The sequence below is a fragment of the Meleagris gallopavo genome, chromosome 21 (assembly GCF_000146605.3).
Source record: "Meleagris gallopavo isolate NT-WF06-2002-E0010 breed Aviagen turkey brand Nicholas breeding stock chromosome 21, Turkey_5.1, whole genome shotgun sequence".
Taxonomy (NCBI): domain Eukaryota; kingdom Metazoa; phylum Chordata; class Aves; order Galliformes; family Phasianidae; genus Meleagris; species Meleagris gallopavo.
The window spans coordinates 8,827,899-8,851,628 of NC_015031.2; the positions used below are offsets into that span (position 1 = coordinate 8,827,899).

The 23,730-nt window shown below is 39.4% G+C and overlaps 2 protein-coding genes across 3 annotated transcripts; both read left to right on the forward strand.

Moving 5' to 3' along the window:
- The first annotated feature begins 6 nt into the window (after positions 1 to 6).
- Positions 7 to 8,273, forward strand: SHPK (sedoheptulokinase). Its single transcript, XM_003211795.3, has 7 exons — positions 7 to 476; positions 1,700 to 1,841; positions 3,956 to 4,139; positions 5,356 to 5,508; positions 6,488 to 6,663; positions 6,753 to 6,953; positions 7,857 to 8,273. The coding sequence occupies exons 1-7, from the start codon at positions 315 to 317 to the stop codon at positions 8,249 to 8,251; spliced, it is 1,413 nt and encodes a 470-aa protein (XP_003211843.1). The 5' UTR covers positions 7 to 314; the 3' UTR covers positions 8,252 to 8,273.
- An 86-nt stretch (positions 8,274 to 8,359) lies between these two features.
- Positions 8,360 to 22,433, forward strand: TRPV1 (transient receptor potential cation channel subfamily V member 1). 2 transcript variants are annotated; one of them, XM_031556467.1, is made up of 18 exons: positions 8,360 to 10,025; positions 10,230 to 10,388; positions 11,048 to 11,082; positions 12,415 to 12,730; positions 13,261 to 13,427; positions 13,767 to 13,919; positions 14,305 to 14,445; positions 14,916 to 15,214; positions 15,862 to 16,038; positions 16,248 to 16,412; positions 16,681 to 16,776; positions 17,356 to 17,426; positions 18,077 to 18,242; positions 18,970 to 19,036; positions 19,455 to 19,771; positions 19,988 to 20,115; positions 20,346 to 20,461; positions 21,001 to 22,433. In XM_031556467.1, the coding sequence occupies exons 4-18, from the start codon at positions 12,429 to 12,431 to the stop codon at positions 21,165 to 21,167; spliced, it is 2,532 nt and encodes an 843-aa protein (XP_031412327.1). In that variant the 5' UTR covers positions 8,360 to 10,025; positions 10,230 to 10,388; positions 11,048 to 11,082; positions 12,415 to 12,428; the 3' UTR covers positions 21,168 to 22,433. The 2 variants fall into 2 exon arrangements, with proteins under 2 accessions (XP_031412327.1, XP_019477578.1); XM_019622033.2 differs by having other exon boundaries at positions 8,360 to 10,388.
- Positions 22,434 to 23,730: the final 1,297 nt, after the last annotated feature.

The following is a 23,730-nucleotide window of genomic DNA, read 5'->3' on the forward strand; positions in this document are numbered from 1 at the left end:
GAAGGGAGGACTGGGGTTATGTGTTGGAGCTTCGCTTAATGATGCGTGGGGTGCTGAGGAGGGTTGGGGAAAGGGGTGTTTTGTCACGCTCAAGATGGAGGTAGCACCCAGGCGCTGTGAGGGTGAGACATGTTCGGCCGGTGTCCTGAGGGCAGAGTCCAGGTCGTTCCCTCAGCGCTGGGTTCCCACTCGCTGCGTGCTGCCGGGCCTCGGAGCTCCTCAGAGGCGAGGAGAAGCGGTGTGTGGTGCCCAGGCACTGTGTAGGCTTTGCTGTGTGGTGGGCGAGGTGAACGCAGTCCCGTCTGCCAGCAGTCATGGAGGGTGGGCCTGATTCCGTCTGCGTGCTAGGCATAGACCTGGGTACAACCTCTGTGAAGGCTGCCCTGGTGGTGGGGACAGAGCGAGGGCAGGTGGTGGCAGAGAGCTGCTCCAGAGAGACACAGGCCCACACCAGCAGTGTGGAAGCTGGACTGCAGGTAAGGGCTGGAAGTGCTGCTGGTGGTTGCAGGCTGGCTGCCTTGTAGTGGCTGGGTTGTGTTACTGGTTTATGGGGACTCTGATGACTTTCCTGGATTTTTTTTTAATTATTATTTTTGTTCCTGGAGCGACAGATGGTTGCTGCATGTTTTTGGGTATCTGAAATTAGAATTAAAATGCTCTTTGCTTCGTCTTCAAGAAAGCGAAGTAAAAATATTTTAAGAAAGACACAAACTGTTGGTTAAGTATGGAAATGGTCAGGTTACAATGAGAATAGTGGAGTCGGTGAGAATAGTAATTCTTCAAGAACTTATTCCCTCTTTTTGTTCAAAATGGAGGCAGCTGCTGGGAGCATTCCTTAAGTAGCACCACAGAGGCAAATGAACTGCGTCTGCTTGAGCCTCCCACACATCTGAAATGGTACCCCAAGCTCAATTTTCACTACGGACACTGTGCAGGCCTGCAGAAAGTCTGTTTCTGCTTTTGTTGTAGTCTCAGGTGTCACAAGACTATTTAAACCTGTTCTGTGAACCATCACCTTGTCTTTGATGCTCCAGTCAGCAAACAACAAACACTGCCAACTGGGAGGGTATTTTGCACTTCAATGTGAGATGGAATCCTAACTGGAAATTCCCCATGGAAATAACCTGAAGCATATGCACCTGTTAAAGGGCTTTATTTCTGTTGTGTTGGTCAATCAAATTAAGCATGAATCACGAACATGAACATAAAGTGTCAGCATTCTCTGGGCAAGTGTTGTGTTTCCAAGGGCTGGTTTCTAAGCAGATACAGAGATGCCAACCCTTCTCCCTACACCTATGTTTTCACAGCTAGAAGAATACACATCTGTATATCTGTATGTAGGCTGTATTTAAATACTTTGTCTTATAATCTTCATTCTGGTCTGTCAAAGTAATCTGAGTCTTCAAAAGCATGATATTTTTTTTTAAAGGTATATTTGAGTGTTATGTCTTAAGAAATTAAGAAATATTTGGCCTTCAATGTAAGATGCTGTTATCTCATTCTCAACTCGCTAGTATTGGTTTGGGGGTTTTGTGGTTTATTTTGTATTCTTTCAATTTAGTAGTGAATATTATTATAATGCGTGCTATTAAGCTAAATGAATTCTGTTCTTTGCTTCTGACTAGAGTAGCCTTGTTTAATAAATAAAGTGAGTGAGACCTAATGGCTTCATGCTCAGTATAATGTTTCATGATTACAGGGAATGGAGCAGGACAGCTGGAGGATAATAAGAGCCCTGAATGAATGCCTTGCTGCTCTACCTCAGCAGCAGCTTCAAAGAGTCAGTCACATTGGCATTACAGGGCAAATGCATGGGATTGTGTTTTGGAAAAGAGATCAAGGTAACATTAATTTTTTGGCATTCCTGTGTAGAGTATTACAATGCAGAAAATAAATTTTGAGCACTGAAGTGATCTGTAAGAAACTACTGCATGTTCTTCTGTGGGGATTTTGCTTTAATTACTGTCATTTCAGCTACTGACTATAAATAACCACGTTGTTTACACTGATTGTTTGGAGGGTTTAGTCTTGTGAGATCCCTGTGGAGCGAGAGCAATTATAAATGTGAAGGAATTGCCTATATGTGAATTGTTAATTGTTTGTCCATCATATGCTACCTGTATTATCTGCTGCTGTTTGAAAGAACTTCTGGACCACATGAATTACTTTTTTTTATGAGGTGAATGACATTAAAAAGAGCAACACTTACCTACTTGTTCAGTACCTCAATACTTCTACTGCAGAAGCAGTATTAACAGCTCTGTGTATGCACTGGAAAGCAAGTTGTACTTGATCTTTATGTTAGATTATGCACAGCAGTAGCTATCCAACAGGGAATATTGCTATGCTAATTTGAAATGCTGCTTGGCAGCACAGTAAGAGAAAAACTGAAAATCAGTAATAGGAGATAAGCAGAGATTTATTGTAAATTGCAGAAGAAATTTTCCAAAAGTGCTGGTCACTGCCTATCAAAAGTTGCCAGTTTTATATGCTTAAGGAGACACAGTGCTATTCATTACTGGTTGCAGTTTTACTTTAAATACTAAAATGATTGCAAAGAAAAAAAAATCCAAAGGCTGATGGACTGAAGGAGCTGTTGCTTGCTTTCCAGCTGTCCCAAGGGCTGTATAACAAAACCTCTTGGGTTTGTGATAGACACAGATTTTTATGTGATATTGGTTAATATTTTATTTCCTGAAGCCACATGCTACTTTTGTTTCATTTATACCTTGTGAAAGAGGATGTTTGCTCTCATTTGTTTGAGTAGACTAAGTGAATTCATGCACTTTGGGATACAAATTAGATTTTTAATAGCATCCTTTAGGGTTAGATTTATGGTTAATAATATTTCTTTGAATCCATTTAGAACTGGGCATTTTGAAAATTGTTTCAAACAGATTTGATAGAACAGGGAAAAGCAAGAAAAGGTATCCATTTACTTGTCATGTTTCCTGTAATATTTCCCACCTTTTATGGCTGCTTTTTACTGTGTGTGTATACTTTCAAAGCCCTATATCCAGCCAAGAAACCTTTTAAATCATATTTTGCTAGTCAGTTAAGCAGCCAGGTCTCTTCTGTGACCTGAAGGAGAAGTGGCACAGCACAACTTGAAAGCCTTCTGCCACACCTCCAACAACAAAACCAAAAATGCTGCTTTGGTTACAGGGTCAACTGAATACAGCATGTGGCCTGTCCTGTCCCCACGTTGTGGCCCAACGTTATCTGGGAGAGCAGTAGTTGGCAGGGGCTGAAGCTGTGCTGTGGAGCATGCTACTAGCAAACATTACAGGCCAGTGCTGGAACTCAGCCTCTGCTTGATTTGCTGCTCTGAGGTGTCTGTAATCTGCCTTAGGAGTTCTCATGGGGAGCAGGAAGCAGCACATTGCACTGGACCAATGCAGACATTGCTGAGAAGGCTCTGTGCAGCCACGAGAAGTTGCCATAATTTAACTGATGCCTTTGCATAGAAACATCTGACAGCTTAACAAAAGGTGTAGTGATCTCTGTTGGAAAAATTAAATGCTAGACTGATAAAACTGAATTAAATCCTTCTCTGGAAAGGGGTGTTCTTTAGTACTTTGCAGTCCATTGCTTAATACATATAGAACTAGGTTTGATTCAAAAGATGGATGAAACTATGCACTGCCCATCATACTAATACTGTGTTCTTCAGTCACGATGTGGCAATTCAGCTCTTGTATATGTGAGCTGTATATCTGCTTCTTACCTCTCAGCAGAAATGCAAAATTATTTGAGGATGACTGGAATTATGATGTTATCTAGGACTGAAACTGTGACTAATTAATTTGATTATAATCACTATTGGGGTGATATCACTGTTTCTGCTTTTTTTTTCCATTGTATTTGACAAACAGAGCATCCAGAAGTAAAGAATGCCAGGCAGTGAGTGCACTGCTGGTAATTACTGGACTTCTCAAACACTGTTGTGTTTCAGGTTGCAAATGGACAGAGGGTGGTACTGGCCCTATCTTTGAGCCAGAGGAAGTCAGTCATCTGGTTACTTGGCAAGATGGCCGCTGCAGCCCTGCCTTCCTCTCTTCTCTTCCTCTGCCACAGTCGCACATCAGCTTGGCTACAGGATTTGGGTGTGCCACCATCTATTGGTATTTAAAGAAAAGGTACATTGTTTCTCAAAAGGGCATCCCTGTCAGGCTGTTTCACTTATGGTTTCTCATCTTCAATTTATGTGACAATTAGTATTCCTGTAGCATGTTAATACACCTGTGAGCTCAGGGGCTTGTAATCATAATGTTAAGTAGTCAAAGAGTATTTATAATGGCAGTTTTTAATATAAACTGTGCAACTGAGCATGCACGTCTCTCTAACCTCATTAAAAATACTGCAGATCTTTTTAATGAAAGGAAAATTTTTTGACTACATAGAAATAAAATAATTACAGTCCAGCCTACTGCTCAAAGAAGGTCTACTAAAATAGCTTGAACACTGTAACTTTGGTTGTGCAGACTGTGGAAAGTACAAACGTGCCTAAAACAGTAACAGAGTTGGTTTGGCTGGTTGCCGCCAGATGTTAAAGAAACAATCCCTAAATTAATTTCAGTTCCTTCCTTCTTTAGACACCATGATTCTTACGAGGTGTTACTGATGCTCTGCTTTGTTGTGGCATTTTTGCAGAGGATGCAGTTTTTCACTTACAACATTGCACCAGAAGGATTTGGTCTTCAGTTTCATCTGCAGGATGCCGCGTTTCTCAGAGATGATGTCTTCCTCATCCATAAGTTGAGGCTAAATAAACAGGGACAAACCTATTAGATGTTGTTTTCAGTCAGTGTGTTCAGTAGATACCTGGGATGTGACATGATCTTGCTTTAGAGCTGTGCAATTCACGAGCCCAAAGTCTTTGATTTGTTCCCGTTCTGTTTCACTACTTGGTACATATTCATTTGTGTAGTTTGTGAATCTTATAGCAACTGCAGGAATTTACTATCTTTCTCAAATGCTCTGGAATGCGACATTCTTGTACAAATAATTATTATCTTCCTTGTATGTTTTGCTGTATTGTTTTTTCAAACCTAGACAGTTCATGCCACTGTTTCTATCTTCCATGAGGAAATACCAGCAGTATTGCTGTGGTAAGAGCTTGGCAAATAAATCCAATTAAAAACGTGCAAAATAGCAAACAAGCAAAAATGAATTAACAGAAAACAACAGCCCACCAAATCCAATTTAATCACTGAGATACTGAGATTACTATTTTGTTTCTAGGAGATGGGACTGCATACATCTGAAGTTCGCTGTAGCACTGGACATAACCTTGCTTCCAGGGTCTAAAAGCTCCCTTTGCTGATTTTCTTTTTAAAATGTTTTGTTTAAAAGTCCAGACTTTCTGAAGTCTTATGATGCAGCTGGTACTATCCATGACTATGTGGTTGCCATGTTGTGTGACTTGAAGAAGCCACTCATGTCTGTCCAGAATGCCGCCAGCTGGGGATATTTTAATTCCAGAAACAAAAGCTGGAATACTGACATGTAAGTGCTAAGGTCAATCAGTGGGTTTTATGCTTTGTGTCATGTAAAGTGAACACCATTTTGGGCCTTAAGTATGAATGTGTTACAAATAGAGTGATCTTACTTGTGGTGTGGCTTGTACTGAAGGACTGTTGGGTTTGCTCTTGTTCTGTAAGTTGTCTATGTCTGCATTATATAAAATCTGGCACTGTATTTTTAGAAATACCTAAGACAGCATAGCTGAGAGACTTATCAGAGTTGTTCTCTCTGTTGTGTGATGGTGGAATGGGATGAAGAAGTGAATGCTGCATCTAAGGCTGTGATGATAAAATATTGTTAATACTGTCTTCTTCTACTGAGCTCCCTTGTAACTGTTGAGATTTATTAGTGATAATAGTTACAATTTTCTGTAGGCTATGGGAAGTATTGCAGGAAACTGGTTTTATTTATTTATTTTTAATGATTTGCTCTTTCAGGGCAAAGCCATAAGGCTGTGTGTATTTCAGGGCTTAGGTTAGGCCAGGATTCCAAGATCTTCTCATGAAGGTAAATTAGTGCCTAATACCTTGAAAGAGTGTCAGGAACTTGCGTTTGGCATGCTGAACTCCCACTAACCTCCTGTTTTTGCTGTAGCAAAATAGTGTGCCTTGCAGTTTATTTACATAAGGAGTTTGTTGGACTTAACTCTTTGTGATTTGGTTTTGAACCACTAACTGCATGACAGCTCAAAATTCTGTCGAAGAATTTAAAGCTGAATTTTTATGGTTGTCCCTTGACTGTGGAACTCCTTGTCTGTCTAACTTTTTACACAAGTATTGCTTTATGATCTCAGGTAATCAAATTGTATATAAAGAAAAGCTATTTGTTCTTCCTGACTATTCTTCTTCACTCAACCTATTGAACTGGAACACTGCACAGGACTGAGCTTTCTAAACAGATGAAAGCATGTGTAAATCCAGCAATGATATTGTTTCCTGCAATGATATTGTTCTGATTACAGATTGAAAAAGTCTGGCTTTCCTGTTCACTTGCTTCCAGAGGTGGGAGACCCTGGCAGTATTGCAGGCAGGACAATCAGTGCATGGCATGGAATACCCAAGGGAACAAAAGTGGGAATTGCTCTGGGAGACTTCCAGTGCTCTGTTTATTCCTGTCTGACTGAAAGAACTGATGCAGGTATGATCATTTTGATATCTTACTTGCTCTTCTCATTGTCCTCCTTCAGAGTAGGACTGGAAACACTGATTTTTTTCTTTTTTCTCTAGTTCTCAATATCAGCACCTCTGCTCAGCTGACTATCTCAATGCCCTCGGGTTTCCAGCCTCCAGAGACACCGGATCCTTCCTCAGCTGTCACTTACTTTCCTTACTTTGATGGTGACTACTTGGCAGTGGCAGCATCACTTAATGGGGGCAATGTGCTAGCAACGTTTGTGAACATGGTGGCACGGTGGACAGAAGAGCTAGGTAAATTAATTTAAGGGTAATTAAGGCTTAAAATTGTGGTTGATCAGCAGCGTAAAGGGAAGCTATGGTGAAGGAGCAAGCTTAGGGCTGTTTTGTCATGCTGTATAAGGAACAAGGATGTAGGCCTGGGTCATGCTTCTTTGGTTCTAGAATTTCCTTTGGAAGGTAGGGAATGTGTTTCGACAGTCATCTTTGGGCTCAACATTCACACTGCCTCTAGATTTGGAGGTTTCTTTTGTTTTAGGAACAGAAGAGAATGTTTTTTGCAAGTTGTTTTTTTAAAGGAAAGGTCAATAAATTCTAGAACAGCTTCTGATTTTGTATGGCTGCAGTCCAAAAGAATCCCTTGATTTTTGTCTGTTGCTTTTAATGCATATTTTAGAGCAGTCTGATGGATTTTAAGATTTAAACTCATATTTATCATCTAAGTGCTTTAAATGTGGTGTTTATGGTTGTGGTGTTTTGGTTTTCATTGTTGTTGTTTATTTTTATAATCTCCTGGGTTCCACAGTACAGAAATAAGCTCTGAAATCATTCTTTCAGTGAGTTCTTGAAGTGAACTCAGCATTCAGCTTCAGTGGCTAAATTGTGTGTGAAGTCTGCCATTATTGCCTTTAAGAGGTGCTGTTTTCTGTGACTTTGCACAGTTTAGGCAGAGACAGGTAGTGTATTACTAGAAACAGCCATTTCTTCAAACAGAAAAGGTTTTCTGGTATGACAGATAGTAGATAAATTTGGATTGAGAGAACTGAGTTCATAATCCTGGAAAAATAACTACCTTTGATGCAAAGGAAGAAGGTATACAGCATTTTTCTGAACAAATAGCTCAATTCATTTTAAGTCTCCACGTGTAACATATACTAAACCTCTTCAGATTAATAACATGATATTTCTGATCTTCAGGATTTCAGATTCAAGAGTCTGCCATCTATGCAAAAATAATCAAAGCAGCCTTGGATCAAAATGACAGCCGTCTCTCAGTCCACCCAACCCTGTTTGGAGAGAGACACATTCCTGAGCAGTTGGCTTCAGTGACCAGCATTGCTGCCTCTGAGCTCTCCCTGGGCCACGTCACCAGAGCTGTGTGCCGCGGCCTCGTTGAAAACCTCTGTTCCATGTTGCCAGTGCAGCGCCTGATGGAGACAGGAGTGCGGAGGGTTCTGGGGAGCGGGAGTGCTCTTGCCAGGAATGAGGTGCTGAGGCAGGAAGTGGAAAGGATTTTTCCGTTCCCTGTGGTTTATGGGAAAGATGTTGATGCTGCTGTGGGGGCTGCCATGGTGATGTTCCAGAGAAAATAAATTACTATTTGGAATGGCCTGAGATGCGTCATCTTTTTTTAATTATTATTATTTTTGTTGTTGGCTGTTCAGTGTTTCCTTGCACTTCTTTGCTTTCTCTGGAGTTGTATTCAACCTGCTATCTTGCACTTACACTGCATCTTACACTGAAAAAAACAGCTTGCATTTAATGTCTGTTTCTGTGTGCACAGGGTCCTCTGTTTCCTTGTTCTGTTTTTCCTTGTTCTGTTTCACAAATTCCCATTTGTGAAATAAGAAGTAATCATCACATTAAATTTGACTGAGTGACTAGGAAAGAGCCATTAACTTTCTGCATGAAATGATACTTCATGCAAGGCTTGTTTTCCTGGTAGGAAGTATGTTTGGAAGGACTAGGAGAAACAACAGCAGCAACTTAACATGATGCTTTCATTGGAGACTTCTTATTCTCAAGGTCTCTCATAGTATGCATACAGCATGACACCAGAGAAGGATCTCAGTCTTATTTAAGAAGCTTGGTGGCACCATATAAGGCTATGGGGTGCACCCAAGAAAAGGGAATTAATGCCTTCTTGTTTGTCATTCCTGCTTTTGATCAGCTTTGGCACATTCTGATGAGCTTACACCTTTTAAGAATCACAGAAACACCAAGGTTGGAAAAGACCTACAAGAAGGTCCCTGTGGAGGTAGAATATGTTACCTCTGACAGCTATTGCAGAAAGTAATGGAGTGGCTGCTGGTAAGAAAGAAGTAACATCTTCACAGGAAACAGAAATCAAGTAGGCTGATGAGGGAGACATCAAGGCTCAGAAAATTCCAGAAAGCTCCCAAAGTGCTTACATCAGAGCATGGCAAGACTGAGAAGAGCTGATGCTGGAAATGGGAGGAGAGAAGGAACACTTAGCAAAAGCAAGAAGCCAGAGACTAAGGGAGACCATCCATGTCGTTTTCTTACTAAGCCCTGCACTGAAAATAACGAAGGAGTTAATCATAATGCTGAAGCAGATGCTTAGCTCAGCAAAGTTCCAGGAGGACCAGCCAAGAACCTGGTTTATTGGTAATCTGTATTTATGTATTAATGCACAGGCATTATATTTTATTTGTGTATGATTCCACAGGGTATTTTAAGTAGTGTAATTAGTTTGCTGTTGAATAGACAAATATGTTATTCTTTTATATATAGATAGATGGTAGGACTAGAACGATCTCTTATGCTCTGTAATTTCATTGAATAATTTAATTATGTAACTCCATAGCTCTAGAGCTGGAACTGGAGTTTTTTTCTAGCCTGACAGCTGTAGCCTATTGACTTAACCTTCTGGAAAAACTCTCTAGGCTAGTCTGATAGAAAGATCCTATATGAATGGTACATTTAACAATATTTGACACAGTTCTTCGTTTTTAAGGATATTAGATCCATTTTCTGATTCAATTGTTTTGTTGCTGTTGCTGTTGTTTTCCTGATGACAACGCTATTTGAAAGCTTACTGTTCCATATGTGTTATTTAAATAAAGCATAGTAGGAATGTGGAATGATAGAATATCCTTAGGACTTTCAGTTCGGTTCTCCCTCAACTCTTCAGAATCAGCTTGTCTGTGAAATACTTTGCAGGGCTTTGCTGCAGCCACTCAAGAGGGCCCAGAAAGATGAATAATCTCAGAGAAGAGCTGTGGCAGATTTTACAAAGTTTTGTAAAGTGAAATGAAGCTGTGACCCACAGGAACAATTGCTGTTTGATGGTTTGGGGGGTTTTGCAAGCTTGAGTGTATTTACGAAGAGGAAATCTGTAGAAGAGTATCCATTACTAAATGCAATTAGTGGGGGAAAAACAACAGCAACTTGCTGTGATTCTTGTAAAGAGCTTTGCTAAACTCCTGGGAATAGAAGCTACTGATGCTTCTGGTTCCAGAACTGTTCTTAATGGTTTTATTACTCTATTCCCTCTTCTACTGAACTTTCCTTGATTCTAAAAAAAAAAAACAAATCATCTACACATAGAACGATTTTGCAGACAAATGAAGTGGAGAAGCAAACTCTGAAGTCTTTGCAGCCCAGGCATCTAGGAGGAGGAATCTCTGGCACCAAATTCCTGTAGAGCAGAGGGAGTTTACTGAGACTGGACTATTCTGCAGAAGACAGGATTTTTTTGCAACATCTGTAAGTTCTGTACATGTATTTGAGTAGTATGCTTGCTAGTTATTTGTAAACAGTTTATTATTTATCTTAAGTTGTGATTCAGTTAGACATTCTAAAAAAGTGTTTCCTTATTTATCAGATCAAGCTTTGATGTACATAGACTTCAAGAGTAGGTGGGTTACATGTTTTTCCAGGAGATGTATATTTCTTTCAAGAATATTTCTGTAGAATTTGAATGTTATTTTTTTGTATGCAAATTCAAACTTAAAAGGAAATGCAGCTTTGTGTGTATTATCAAAGATACTGACAATGAGCATTAGAAATAGAAGCACATGCAGTGACTGAGACAGGTTTGAGTAAATTGCCAGGAAGACAAGATTAAGGCTGTTCTGCTTATTCTAATATATATATTCCGTGGAAAATACATGATTCCATTTTGCATAGCCACCTCCCTGATCTTTTTGGCTTGATTCACGTTGATTTAAGTGAGACTAAAAACAAAAATCATACATGTCTGTATTCCTACTATATTTTTTCCATTTTTATAAAAGTATGTTTGTAACTTTTTACCTACCATGCTTGTTCTTCTGTACTTCTGGTATAATGTTCCAAGGAAGAATATTTTCTATTGAGAACTTCTTACTTACAGAACAGTTAATAAAATACGGTTATTCTTTCAGGGTGATTGGACACAGGGACACAGAAGACTTGAAAGGTAAGCCCAGAAGACTCAGCAATTTAAATTGCAGTCTTTAGTGTTTCATCTGTACTTTGCTGTTTTGCTTCCAGTTACCCTAAATGTGCAAATTGATGTTTTATTTTCACGTATGTTATAGAAAATTGTAGGAAATGCAAATGCCTGACAAGACTCTTTCACATCCTGCTTGGAAAGGAAAAAGTAAGTGCTTCTTAGTGTAAATATTAACTCATGCCATGCATGAGTTAAAATGGAGCTTTAGTGTACGTTGTAGGTTTGCAGATGATCCCTCAGAAGATTTTTTTTGAAGAGAAACAGCCTTGAAGCTTATTTATGTTGAATTCAAACTGAATGTACAGAGATAATTATTGATGACTGGAATTGGTTTATGATTGAAAGCCTTTTGAAGATTTTGTAACACTGATGTTCAGAGTGTTTGTAAGATTTTGTAGCAATCTAGAATTTTAGAATTTGATTCTAAAGCTATCCAGTTCTCTCTTAAAGCCAGTTATGTAGTAGCTCTGGTATGATGTATTCCTATCTCCACTGGATTTCCAGAATATTTCACATTCAGTGATGTGAATACTAACATTTCATTGGTCAAAGCAGTTTGATAAGAAAGACAAAATCCCTATTCTACGTTTAGTATGGCATATTTGTTAACTTGCGTCAAGCTCTTTGTGGTTGTAAATCAGACAAGATCAAACCTGTGGTCTTACAGTCATCTTTTATCTGTGGTAAACTTTTCTATTTCCTAGTCTTGTGTTTGAGGCGGCACCAATCTCACAAGAGCTACAAGCCCCACTTTTCATCTAGCACTGCTGTAACCCTGGTAAAGCCACTAAGTGATACCCTTCCTATAAACAGGAAGCCCTCTCTGCTCATGATCATTAAGATATGATTACAGCACAAGATATCAGGCTTTTATCACAGGCTTGATGTACTTGTGAAAATATATTGTGGCACAAATCAGTTAGAAAAGAAAATATAAATGCAGAGATTATTTGTGGTCTGAAGTTCAGGCCTTGACAGACATTGGAGGAGAATGAGGCTGATTTTAAGCAGAAGTGACTGACTTTGCAGTGAGGTGGCTGGCAAGCTCTGGTACACTCTGGTTTGCTTTCTCTATTCTGAAATAATTGGGGCAGTGGAGACAGTAAAAAAACAACAGCGTAGGGGTAACAACCTACCAAACTACTCGAACTCTAAGAATAGTGAATATGTGTCCTTCTGTTTCATTTCAGAGATGAGATAAATCAATTAATTCCCGGCTGTTTCTGGAGCATAGGCAAAAAGGGACTTGGGGCACTCTAAAATGCTGACCTGAGGTGTTTGTGTGGTTTGTTGCAGGCTGCACGTTCATCATGTCTTCCATTCTTGAGAAGATGAAGAAATTTGGCAGTTCTGACATAGAAGAATCTGAAGTTACAGATGAACACACGGATGGGGAAGACTCTGCACTGGAAGCACCTGACAACCTCCAGGGTACATTCAGCAGCAAGGTGCAGCCATCCAGAAGCAACATCTTTGCAAGACGTGGACGGTTTGTGATGGGGGACAGTGACAAAGACATGGCTCCAATGGACTCTTTTTACCAGATGGATCACCTGATGGCACCTTCTGTCATCAAATTTCATGCCAATATGGAGAGGGGGAAACTTCACAAGTAAGTTTGCCTTTTAAAATTGGTTGAAATGAGTACATTTTGGCAGTTGTAGGCTGTGCTACTTAGAGCAGTATTTATTGTCTGCACATTTGCGTGCCTGTCTTCTCAGTTCTGCTATTCTTGGTGCCTAAAGTAAGGAGTATTTTGCTTGAAATTCATAGTAGCTCTTATCTCTTGGCATCTCTAAAAATCCAGCCCATGAATCTTAATGATAAGATTTAGCTCACATGCTTGAAACTGCTCAGTAAATGGACATTGCTCAGAATAAGAACCTGGAACTGCCTGGATCCCACACCGCAGTTAGACTGCTGTACTTCAATGCAACTTGCTTTCAACATTTCAGCAGCAAACTCATAATTTTATCAGGACAGTTGCTGTCAGATGTTATTGATCTTGTACATTTTGGAGATCCATCTGTACTCATCAGTAGTACTTGCAATTTTGTACAAGCAAATGAAAAATAGTTTTATGGTAGTTTATAAAAAGCCTGCTAAATGTCTGGTTTCAGTAACTAAAATTTACTCTTTTAGGCTCCTGTCAACAGATTCCATCACAGGCTGCTCTGAAAAAGCTTTCAAATTTTATGACCGCAGAAGGATCTTTGATGCTGTAGCCCAAGGCAACACAAAGGACCTGGATGATCTGCTGCTCTATCTTAATAGGACCTTGAAGCATCTCACAGATGATGAATTCAAAGGTACCACATAATGTCACATACCTAAAGTTGCCCTTGTCTTCTTCCAAGACTGCTCCTGAGATGGGTAGCAGGGCGAGGGGGAATAAAAACTTCCTGCACAAAACAGCATTGTTAAATGTAAATTAGCTGTAGAGGGTCCTCTGGTAGCCTGTAGCTCCTACTGATTAGGCAGTGCATTGATTGGAAGGCACAGGAGAATGCAGAAAAGTTGATATTTTCTGTGGAACTTTGGCTGGATTTTCTTGTCTTTTCAAAAGAACCACGTTAATTCTTGCATGCTTGGGTGTAGATGATGAGTTCCTAGACATTTCTGTGTAGCTGTAATTTTGTTCATTATAGAACCAGAAACTGGGAAGACCTGCTTACTGAAAGCCATGCTGAATCTACATGATGGGAAAAATGATACCATTCCCTTGCTGCTGGATATTGCAAAGAAAACTGGAACTCTGAAAGAGTTTGTAAATGCAGAATATACTGACAACTACTACAAGGGTAAGGAAACAGTGAATACAGTTGAAATAGTGGATACTCTTGCTGAGAAGATTGGAAATAGGGCTAGGCAGGGCTCTTAGTCTTCTGTGTGAGGTGTTATGCTTGAGGAGGCAGTGCCCCAAAGTTGCAGTGTGTGATTAACAACCAGTGCATTCATGCTAGATATGTCTTGTTAGACAGGTGCAATATTCCACCCTTTGTGACAGAGTGATTTAACAGCAAGTACAAGGGACTTCCATTTGCTGTTTGTGCCATCTTTTTTTGTTCAATTCTAGAGTTTTTTAAGTCTACAGAGCTCTCTTATGAGCCATCTTATGTGAAGCTGAATGAATTGTGCTGCTCTCAGTTTATGTTAAATATTGAAGATTTCTTTCTGTCTCTGTAGGCCAGACTGCACTCCACATTGCCATTGAGAGAAGGAACATGTACCTGGTTAAACTCTTGGTCCAGAATGGAGCAGATGTTCATGCAAGAGCATGTGGGGAGTTCTTCAGGAAAATCAAAGGGAAACCTGGTTTTTATTTTGGTAGGATTAAGCACGTTATGAGCTTTATTGAATGAGTTATCCTAGCATTATCCCAACTGAAAGATGTTAAATAATCCTGTTTATGTGAGACTGGAGGCTTAAAAGTCATAAATGGTTTGATCCATTACTTACTCCAGATATTTACTTCCCAAAGATGAGTTTATAAAGAAACACAGTTAGTAGCTGATGGTGTTCATTGTCAGCTTGCTGTCTACATCCTTTTTTTTTCTTTTGAGCACTTTTCTTTTGAGAGATTGTAACCTTCCACCAGTCCTTATTTTGTGTTTTTATAAGCAGCCATGTTTCTGAAGTGCAGTTAAGCTGAAGAAAATGTGATAGCTGTTTGAATCACAAGAATTAAACAGAGAAATCCACCTCTTCTTCTCACGGTGTAAGCTGAAAATAACATGGTCTCTTTTCTGTTTATGCATGTGTACTAGGCATTCTGACCACTCATTTCTTATCCATAGGAGAGCTGCCCCTGTCCCTGGCTGCCTGCACCAATCAGCTCTGCATTGTGAAATTCCTCCTTGAGAACCCCTACCAGGCTGCTGATATTGCTGCTGAGGACTCCATGGGCAATATGGTCCTGCATACTCTGGTGGAGATTGCAGATAATACTAAGGATAATACCAAGTTTGTTACCAAGATGTACAATAACATATTGATCCTTGGTGCCAAAATAAATCCTATCCTGAAGTTGGAAGAACGCACCAACAAAAAAGGGCTGACTCCATTAACGTTGGCAGCCAAAACAGGGAAGATAGGGGTAGGTGAGCAAATGTGTCCAGCTGTCCTTTCCTGTGTTATGTGATACAGAGTACAGGTGGAACATTTATGCAGGATAGATTTTATCACTGCTTATTGCTAAGTCCTTTCTATTAAGAGGAATTAATATTGCAGTTCAACATGCAGAACTGCATAGTGCTTAATGCCTTTGAGAAGAGTGTGTGCATGCATGCATCTGCCCAGGTGGCATTACATATATACTAGCAGTATGTAAGACAGCCCAGGTGGAAACAGAAGGGTTTTTGCTATCTTCTGAACTTTTGATGGTGGATGGAACTCACCATCTGACAGTCTCCATTCATCATGACTGTATGCTCCAGATGTATAACAAATATCTCTGTATTTCTCTGGTAGGTTTGAAACATGGATAATTGCAAATTGTATGTAGTAGAAAGCAATGAAATGAACTTTATTCTATATCTGCATTTTCCATTCACCAGCATACAGTGAGAAAATTTGTATTTTTTAATTCAGACTTCAATCTCTTTCAGTTTAGTCCAGTGAATTAACTTCAGCATAACTAAACTGTGTTAATCTAAATGAAAGTATTCATCTGTTATGAAGATATTGAGGAACTAAAACTCTGTCAGCACTGAAATGTTGGTTGTGTTGTTCTTTTGCAATTAGATTTTCGCTTACATCCTCAGACGAGAGATCAAAGATCCTGAGTGCAGACACTTGTCTAGGAAGTTCACTGAATGGGCTTATGGACCTGTCCACTCATCTCTTTATGACCTGTCCTGCATAGACACATGTGAGAAAAATTCAGTGCTTGAAATTATTGCCTACAGTAGTGAAACACCAGTAAGTATGTACTTCCTTGACATTTATTTGCAGGCTGGGGACTGCTGGAGAAGAGCTTTGTGTTCTACACAGTACATCTTTTGTGTCATTTCTGTAAAACAGCAATTTGTATTAGAGGAAACATTTGCTAAAATTGAGTATCACTTGCTATTTTTAAAGCCCAGTGCATACCAACTTGTCAAGTTTCTCCTCTTTATCTTTCCACTCAGAATCGTCACGAGATGCTGCTGGTAGAACCCCTTAACAGGCTGCTGCAAGACAAGTGGGACCGGTTTGTCAAGCACTTATTTTACTTCAACTTCTTTGTATATGCAATTCATATCAGCATCCTGACCACAGCTGCCTACTACAGACCTGTGCAGAAGGGGGAAAATGTATGTTATTTTGTCCCTCTCAGTGCATGATATCCCAGAGCAGCCTCCCATTTGCATGTGTGCTCCTAATGTCAGTTTTCTTCCTTTCCTGAAGGTGGGAGGGAGACTTTGATCTCACTTGCTTTTCAGGCAAGACTTGCACCCTTCTGCAGCACATTCAGAAATTTAACCTGTTACCTCAGAAATGTAATTGTTTTCAGCCACTGGCATGGACAGGTCTTTCCTATCTCTAGTTCTGCTGATTATCTCTGTGTTCTGTTTTACACAGCCTCCCTTCACTTTTGGTCACAGCACTGGGGAATATTTTCGAGTGACTGGAGAGATACTGAGTGTATTGGGAGGACTGTATTTTTTTTTCAGAGGGGTAAGATATTTGAAATACTCTTTTTTGCTATAAGTGCAAGTGAGAACCAAACCCGCCTTTTGAATTCGTTGCCAAGATAATCCATGTTTCAATCAAAAAGCTTTTTCTTTGCCCAAGTTAGGAGATACCAGGTTGCTAACAAGCCCTAAGTTACAGTTCTATCTATTTTACGAAGAAAGACCTAAGAAGTCAATGAGCATCTAAACAGTTATGTTGGCCAAAATGTAAGAATGGAGTATTGCAAGTAGCCAAGCCTACACTTAAATTTAGCTGTCCTAGTTTAAAGTCAGTCACCTTCCTTTTGGCAACCATTGGGGAATATACAGTGATTCACAGATCCTCAGACCACTAACTAAATAGACTGGTGTCACCAAAAGAGGTGAGGCCCAAGATGCAAGGGGAATGTCATGTTACCAAAGTGTCTCCCTTGCAACAGTTTTCTTTTAACTGTTCTTGCCAGATGTTGTATGGGTACCAGCTCCCTGCTATAGAAACCAACGCTTAGCTGATGCATTCACTTGGGATATTTACTCTCTCCTTGGATACAAACGTAGTCTTTTTTTTCCTTCTTTCTTTCAGATACAGTATTTTGTGCAGAGGCGCCCATCATTGAAGACACTGATAGTTGACAGTTACAGTGAAGTTCTTTTGTAAGTGCCTGTGTCTGTGATTGTATTTCAGCATGAAGCAGATGACTGTGTGAGATCTGTTGCTTTGGCTTAAACCACTTCTAATTGGTAGATACCTTACATAATACTTGCCAGTGGCTATTGTAGCACTTAAACAAGTGTGTCTGGATCAGTAATGTCCTGTGGAGGTAAAGCAGATTAAGCATTTAGAAATGTAGTGACTGCATCATGCAACTGAATTAGAAATAGATCTCCAAGTTGGACTTGCAGTGCAGTATGTGCACTGGGTATGCAGACATCCTCCCATTCCTGAGGGAAACTTTCACATGATTTGGGCCCTTTGTTTTCTTAGAGGAAGGGCAGCTAAAATAGGCAATTTCATGTGTCTGTGTAAGGAGAGGATGTGCTAAAGAAATGAATATCATCAAGGACTTTTATTCCCTTCAGTCAGATTGAAGAGCAAGAGTGTATGAAAGTTTGTATGTGGGGAAACTGAGGAGCTTGCAAAGGAAATTGTAGGACTGGAGAAGGAAAAGAATGAATGGAAAAGAGAGGAAGGGTCTGCCAAGGCTTCTGTGTCTTTAGTGTGCTGTATGTCTCATGTTTCTCCTCTGTTCATACCACCTATGAGTGTCTCAGCACTCTGGATTCAGAACATACTTGTCTTTCAGCTTTGTTCACTCTTTGCTCCTCCTGAGCTCTGTGGTGCTGTACTTCTGTGGCCAGGAACTGTATGTGGCTTCCATGGTCTTCTCCTTGGCTCTGGGCTGGGCTAACATGCTGTACTACACCCGTGGCTTCCAGCAGATGGGCATTTACTCTGTCATGATTGCGAAGGTCAGTACAGTGAGTGGGTGATGATGCCAGCAGAGTGCTTACAAGAGGAAACTGCCACCAATACCTGGGTTTCTAGGAGTGGAGTCACCAGGTGCTTTCGTGATGCCATTGGGAAAGCCCATCAGACAACCACACTCAACTTTTATTTTCTGAGCAAAGAGATACACTTTTTAAGTCATTGAAAAAATTACCTGTTCCACATCCATGCACTTTATACCTTCTGTTACTGTTATGCTTCGAAGTAACTCTACAGTTGGATAGACATGGATGTAAGTTGACTGAGAACAGTACAGAGCTCATCTGGTGTGAAATAGCACAACTTTCTGCGAGCTGGAAATTTCCTTAGGAGTAGTTTACATGTTACCAAACAGAGCAATTAAGTAGGAGGCAGTAACTGGCTAATAAGCCTCTGTGTATGATGTAGCCAGTTAGTCCAAGAGGGGAAGAAAGAGGCAATTATCTTAATGTGATTTATATTCACAAAGATGAAACTATTTAAGTTAAGCATATATCTTGCACACATATGTAAACTATTGCTTGAATAACAGAGGAAAATGTTTTCTGTATTAAAGTTGATCATCTTGGCAGGATAAACAACAGCTTAATGCATGAGCAGCCACTTCACAGCAGTTGCTTTCTGGAACTGAAGGAATATTTTCTACCAACTTTTGTTGCAGTTTACATTCAAGGTTTTGCAATAGAAAAATGTTCCATTTCTATGTTACAGATGATCCTAAGAGACTTATGTCGCTTCATGTTTGTCTATCTAGTATTCCTCTTGGGATTTTCCACAGGTAATATCAAACTTGGAGTTAATTTTTTTTGTTATCTTAAAGAATCTCATTAAATTATATTTTTCAGTTGACTTAGAATTTTTATTTTCAAAGAAAAACTGACAAATCAATCTTGTTACAAAAGTCTTTTCAGAATAACAACTATGTGTATGACTGCTTTTCATCCTTGGGTCTCAGACTGCTTAGCAAAGCTGAATGGATGAACAGTCATCCTGCTCTACATAGACAAACCTGAGACAACACTTACTGAAATGTGACAGTTATGGGGACTATTTTATAGAGCAATTTCATTGGGGATGAAATGCCATGAACGTATTTTGTCTTATCTGATACTTTAATGCTCATTTTTATTGCTTGCAATAGATTTATGTTCTCAAATTATATTTTCATCTTCTCTGTGATTCTTCTTTTGCTACAGCTGTGGTGACTTTAATTGAAGATGACAATGAGGGGCAGGACACAAATAGCTCTGAATGTGCCCGATGCAGCCATACAAAACGAGGCCGCACATCCTATAACAGTCTGTATTATACCTGCTTGGAACTTTTCAAGTTCACTATTGGGATGGGAGACCTGGAGTTTACAGAGAACTACAGGTTCAAGTCTGTGTTTGTCATCCTTTTGGTTCTCTATGTCATCCTTACGTACATCCTCCTGCTCAATATGCTTATTGCACTGATGGGAGAAACAGTGAGCAAAATTGCACAGGAGAGCAAGAGCATCTGGAAACTCCAGGTATCTTGGTTCTGTGAGGCTATCCAAGATGGAGGTTGTGGAGAATTTAAATGTCATGCTAACAGAGGTGATGTTTCATAGAGGGGTCTGATGCATGCTTTAGGGTGGTGTTAACAATAAAAGCTCAAGGTTTCTTTTTCTAATTAAAGGCAGAATTCAGGATTTGCGTGACTGAAACAGCAGGTTCTTAGTGGTCTGCTTTGTTTTTCCTGTTAGAGAGCCATCACAATCTTGGATATTGAAAACAGCTACTTGAACTGTTTGAGGCGCTCATTCCGATCTGGAAAGCAAGTCTTGGTGGGGATCACACCTGATGGCCAAGATGATTACAGATGGTGCTTTAGGTAACCTGCTTGTATGTCAAATGAGCAATCTTTTATAGACAAACAGCATTAAGGTATTTGATAATGGATTTTGGTAAAAAGAACTGTCCCCTTGGAGCACTCCTCCAACAAGTGCCATATTACAGTAGTCAGTTTAATCTATTTTCTGGGTCAGATTTGTGACTTGAGAGATGGCAGAAGGTGATTCTTAATTCTTAGAATATATATTCTTTTTGTTCTTCTTTCCCCAGAGTTGATGAAGTGAACTGGTCCACGTGGAATACTAATTTGGGCATAATCAACGAAGATCCTGGGTGCTCTGGGGACCTCAAACGAAATCCCAGTTACTCTATTAAGCCTGGTAGAGGTGAGGGTTTCAGGGACCTAGATTCTAGTGATAGAAGCAGTACAGATTGTTTGTTAGAGGGCAATCTGTTTATGCATTTAAGTATAATGATGGAAGCTAAGTTTATGTCTTTTTCAATCAACAACAAAATATAAAGGACTGTGTGGGCTTATTATTCACATAGCAGTTTTATTCTCTGGAAGAAAAGCACTATGGATTCAGCATTCTGACTGTTGATTTTATAAGGCAGATAATATGTGCAAATCCTGAGGGCTTGTGACAGTGTATGTTGGCAACCACATAGCCAAAAAGCTACTTTGGAGGCCACAAATATGGCTTCTTCGGGAAGCTTCCTTGGGAGTCCAGCATCCAGCACAGAGTAATTTAATTCTAAGGCAATCTGCTGCGCTTGCCAGCTGAAGTATGGAAAACAGAATGTGGAAAAAATTCCACAAAGCCCTTTCTTCCTGCTTCTTTCTTCTTCCATCAGCTTCCTGTTCAAACCACTTGTATATTTCTGTTTGTGTGGAGAAGAAATTAACCATTTTTTTCCTTTTTAGTTTCAGGGAAAAACTGGAAAACTTTGGTTCCGCTTTTAAGAGATGGAAGCAGGAGAGAGGAAACACAAAAACTTCCAGAAGAAATCAAATTGAAACCCATTTTGGAACCTTATTATGAGCCAGAGGATTGTGAGACACTGAAGGAATCACTTCCAAAGTCAGTCTGATCTTCTTTTGTTTTTAAGAAGAAGGCTAATTCCCGTTGTTTGTGTTGGTTCTTACAAGGAGGACAATTAAAACACTTCCTTCATAAGAATAGAGATTTATGGAAAAAGGCCAAAGAAGTTAGGATATGACTGTGTGCAAGGATTCATTAAGTATCTTGAATAAACTACTCGTTGTTTAAACTCATGTCTTCATGGTTATTTTTAATATAAATCTGGAAGAAAGTAGATACTTACTGCTTGGTTTATATTTACTTGGCTAGATATTTGCATGTAGGCTGACTTACAAAGTGTTAGACAATTCTTATAGTGTGGTGTGGGTTTGCTTTCTTTTGCTTTGCTTTACATTAAATACACTGAGAATTTCCTACAGTTCAGAGCTGTCAGTATGGTAGTGAGCTGTTTTTTGATGCAGATTTTTTCCCAGTCTTCACTTCTTTCACTCTTTGTAAGTGCTCTCATGTATTTCTGAGGTCTGAGCTGACATTCTCATTGTTAGCTTACAGGTCCTTCACTAAGTTTTGCAGATTGGTGCAAGTGGCCAGTAATGGTAAATATTCCATTGATAATATGAAAATAACAAAAAGGCCTATAGAGAAAAGGTTATCACTTGCCAGCTGTGTCTGCTTTTAGATTCTTTTAACAAGTGTTTGTCTGAGCAGCTACAGGCCCTAATTTCCTGACTTTCCAACCTTGAAAACCAACTAACTGTGTTATAATGGAAATGGATAAGAGCAGTAAAAATTACCAAGAGACCAAAGGTAGGTTGCTGTGAAGAATGTTTCTTGGAAAGGAGATAAATGGGGACACAGTAAAAGAATGGTAAGTAATGAATCATCTAAAGATGTGGTTAGCCTTTCTCATAACACAAGAACAAATATACTCTGAAATTGTAAAGGTTGGGTAGTCAAAATGAACGGAATGTTTCTCTTCTACCCAGAGTTTGGGTAAACTCCAGAATATCCAGTTACTGTTACTGAGGCTGAAGGCTTAACAAGATCCCAAAATTGACATTTATTTAGATAACAGATGAACTTTGCATAAAGTTAGAGAGAATGGCTATATAGACTGTATGTTTCAAAGATCAGATGTATAATAACAGTAATATTTTGAAATCAAAGTTTTTGTTCTTGACTTTTAACAGCAATGAAAGGAAAGTAGCTAGTCAGAAAGGAAGGATGAGAAAATCTGTGATAAAGATCTGACCCAATGATCCAGTGCTGGACCTGTGCAGCTGCGATGGGCAAGAAAAGGTAGATTACCTTCTTTCCTTTTTATGTATCACTAAAGCACGTATACCTAACACCCTGTAATATACAAATACAACATGAGTATACAAATATCCTTAAGCCAACAAGTTTCAGTTTGAGCTTGAGTGTTGTTTCTGTGGCTGTGTTCAAAGTTCATCTGTTCTAAAGTGATATGCTAGATAGATGAGTAGCAAATTATTGAGAAAATTGGAATTCAGAGAGAAAATTGTGCCAGCCTTTGAAAGGTAATTTTCATCAATACATTTTAATTTTTTTTCTGCAGCAGTGCAATATGAAGGCATTCACTGCCCTTAAAAAGAAGCAATTATATTTACTGACACACTTTTCTCCACTGCTAACTCTGCCAGATGAACTCTATGTTGTTTCTGGTTTGTTCTTTTACTGAAGTCAGGACATCTGTCAGTGCTGGTTTCTCATAGGTTGCTGTAGATAGACTTCAGTGAAGTTTGCAAGCATCCAGCTTATTTGAAATAGTAGCACCATCTAGAGGGCTATTAATTCGTGATCCTTCTGTTAATCAAATAATTCAGGACAAATACTACTTTTTTCATAGAGTTTTGCAGTGTCACAGAAACTTGCCAAAGAATTTGAAATAATTATTTAACAAAAATCAAAATTTAAACAAGCTTTGTATCCCATGAATAGGGAGACTACAAAAGATGTTCAAAGTAGGGATGCTGAATGTCATACCACTCTAAAGGTGTATCTCTGAACTCCTGTTAGCAGTCTTTAGAGGTTCCAGTCAAGACTCCCTTATGTTCCTTACTGAATATAGTAAGAGACTGTCTGTATGTAAAACAAATATAGCTAAGTAAACAAGACAGGCTGAGGCAGTGAAACTCCGGCCATTAATAATAAATGTAGAAAGGGGCCAACCAGAAAAACAGAGGTCATTGTCTCCATGCCTTTATGTGCCAAAGCAAATTTATACTTGAATGCACACAGGGAATGTAATGTAGCTGGAAAGCATTTATGAAGTTTCTGTATTCTCTGTGAGGGATCCATTTGTCATAATTATCTGCCTGTATAGAGACCTACTCTTAGTGGTTAAATTCCACCTTGATTTATATCAAGTGCCTATCCAGGATTTATTCACTTCTGTGGGTAACCTAAACAGAAGGTTGGCCTCTGCCTTCCTGTCCTTTTCTGCTCCAGCAAGATTACAGGGAGTGCAGGGGACTTCTTAATAAAAAAAAATTGAAATGCGGAGTGAAAACACATATCTATATAATGAAAATGTATATGTCATGTATCTGTGGGATAGAGTGGTGCTGGTGGCCTTTTGGTTGCTTTTT

Coding starts and splice junctions, on each gene's coding strand:
- SHPK (XM_003211795.3), top strand. CDS start 315: ATGGAGGGTGGGCCTGATTCCGTCTGCGTGCTAGGCATAGACCTGGGT. Junction 477..1,699: donor GTGTGGAAGCTGGACTGCAG/GTAAGGGCTGGA, acceptor TCATGATTACAG/GGAATGGAGCAGGACAGCTG. Junction 6,954..7,856: donor ACGGTGGACAGAAGAGCTAG/GTAAATTAATTT, acceptor TCTGATCTTCAG/GATTTCAGATTCAAGAGTCT.
- TRPV1 (XM_019622033.2), top strand. CDS start 12,429: ATGTCTTCCATTCTTGAGAAGATGAAGAAATTTGGCAGTTCTGACATA. Junction 13,920..14,304: donor TACTGACAACTACTACAAGG/GTAAGGAAACAG, acceptor CTGTCTCTGTAG/GCCAGACTGCACTCCACATT. Junction 15,215..15,861: donor CCAAAACAGGGAAGATAGGG/GTAGGTGAGCAA, acceptor TTTTGCAATTAG/ATTTTCGCTTACATCCTCAG.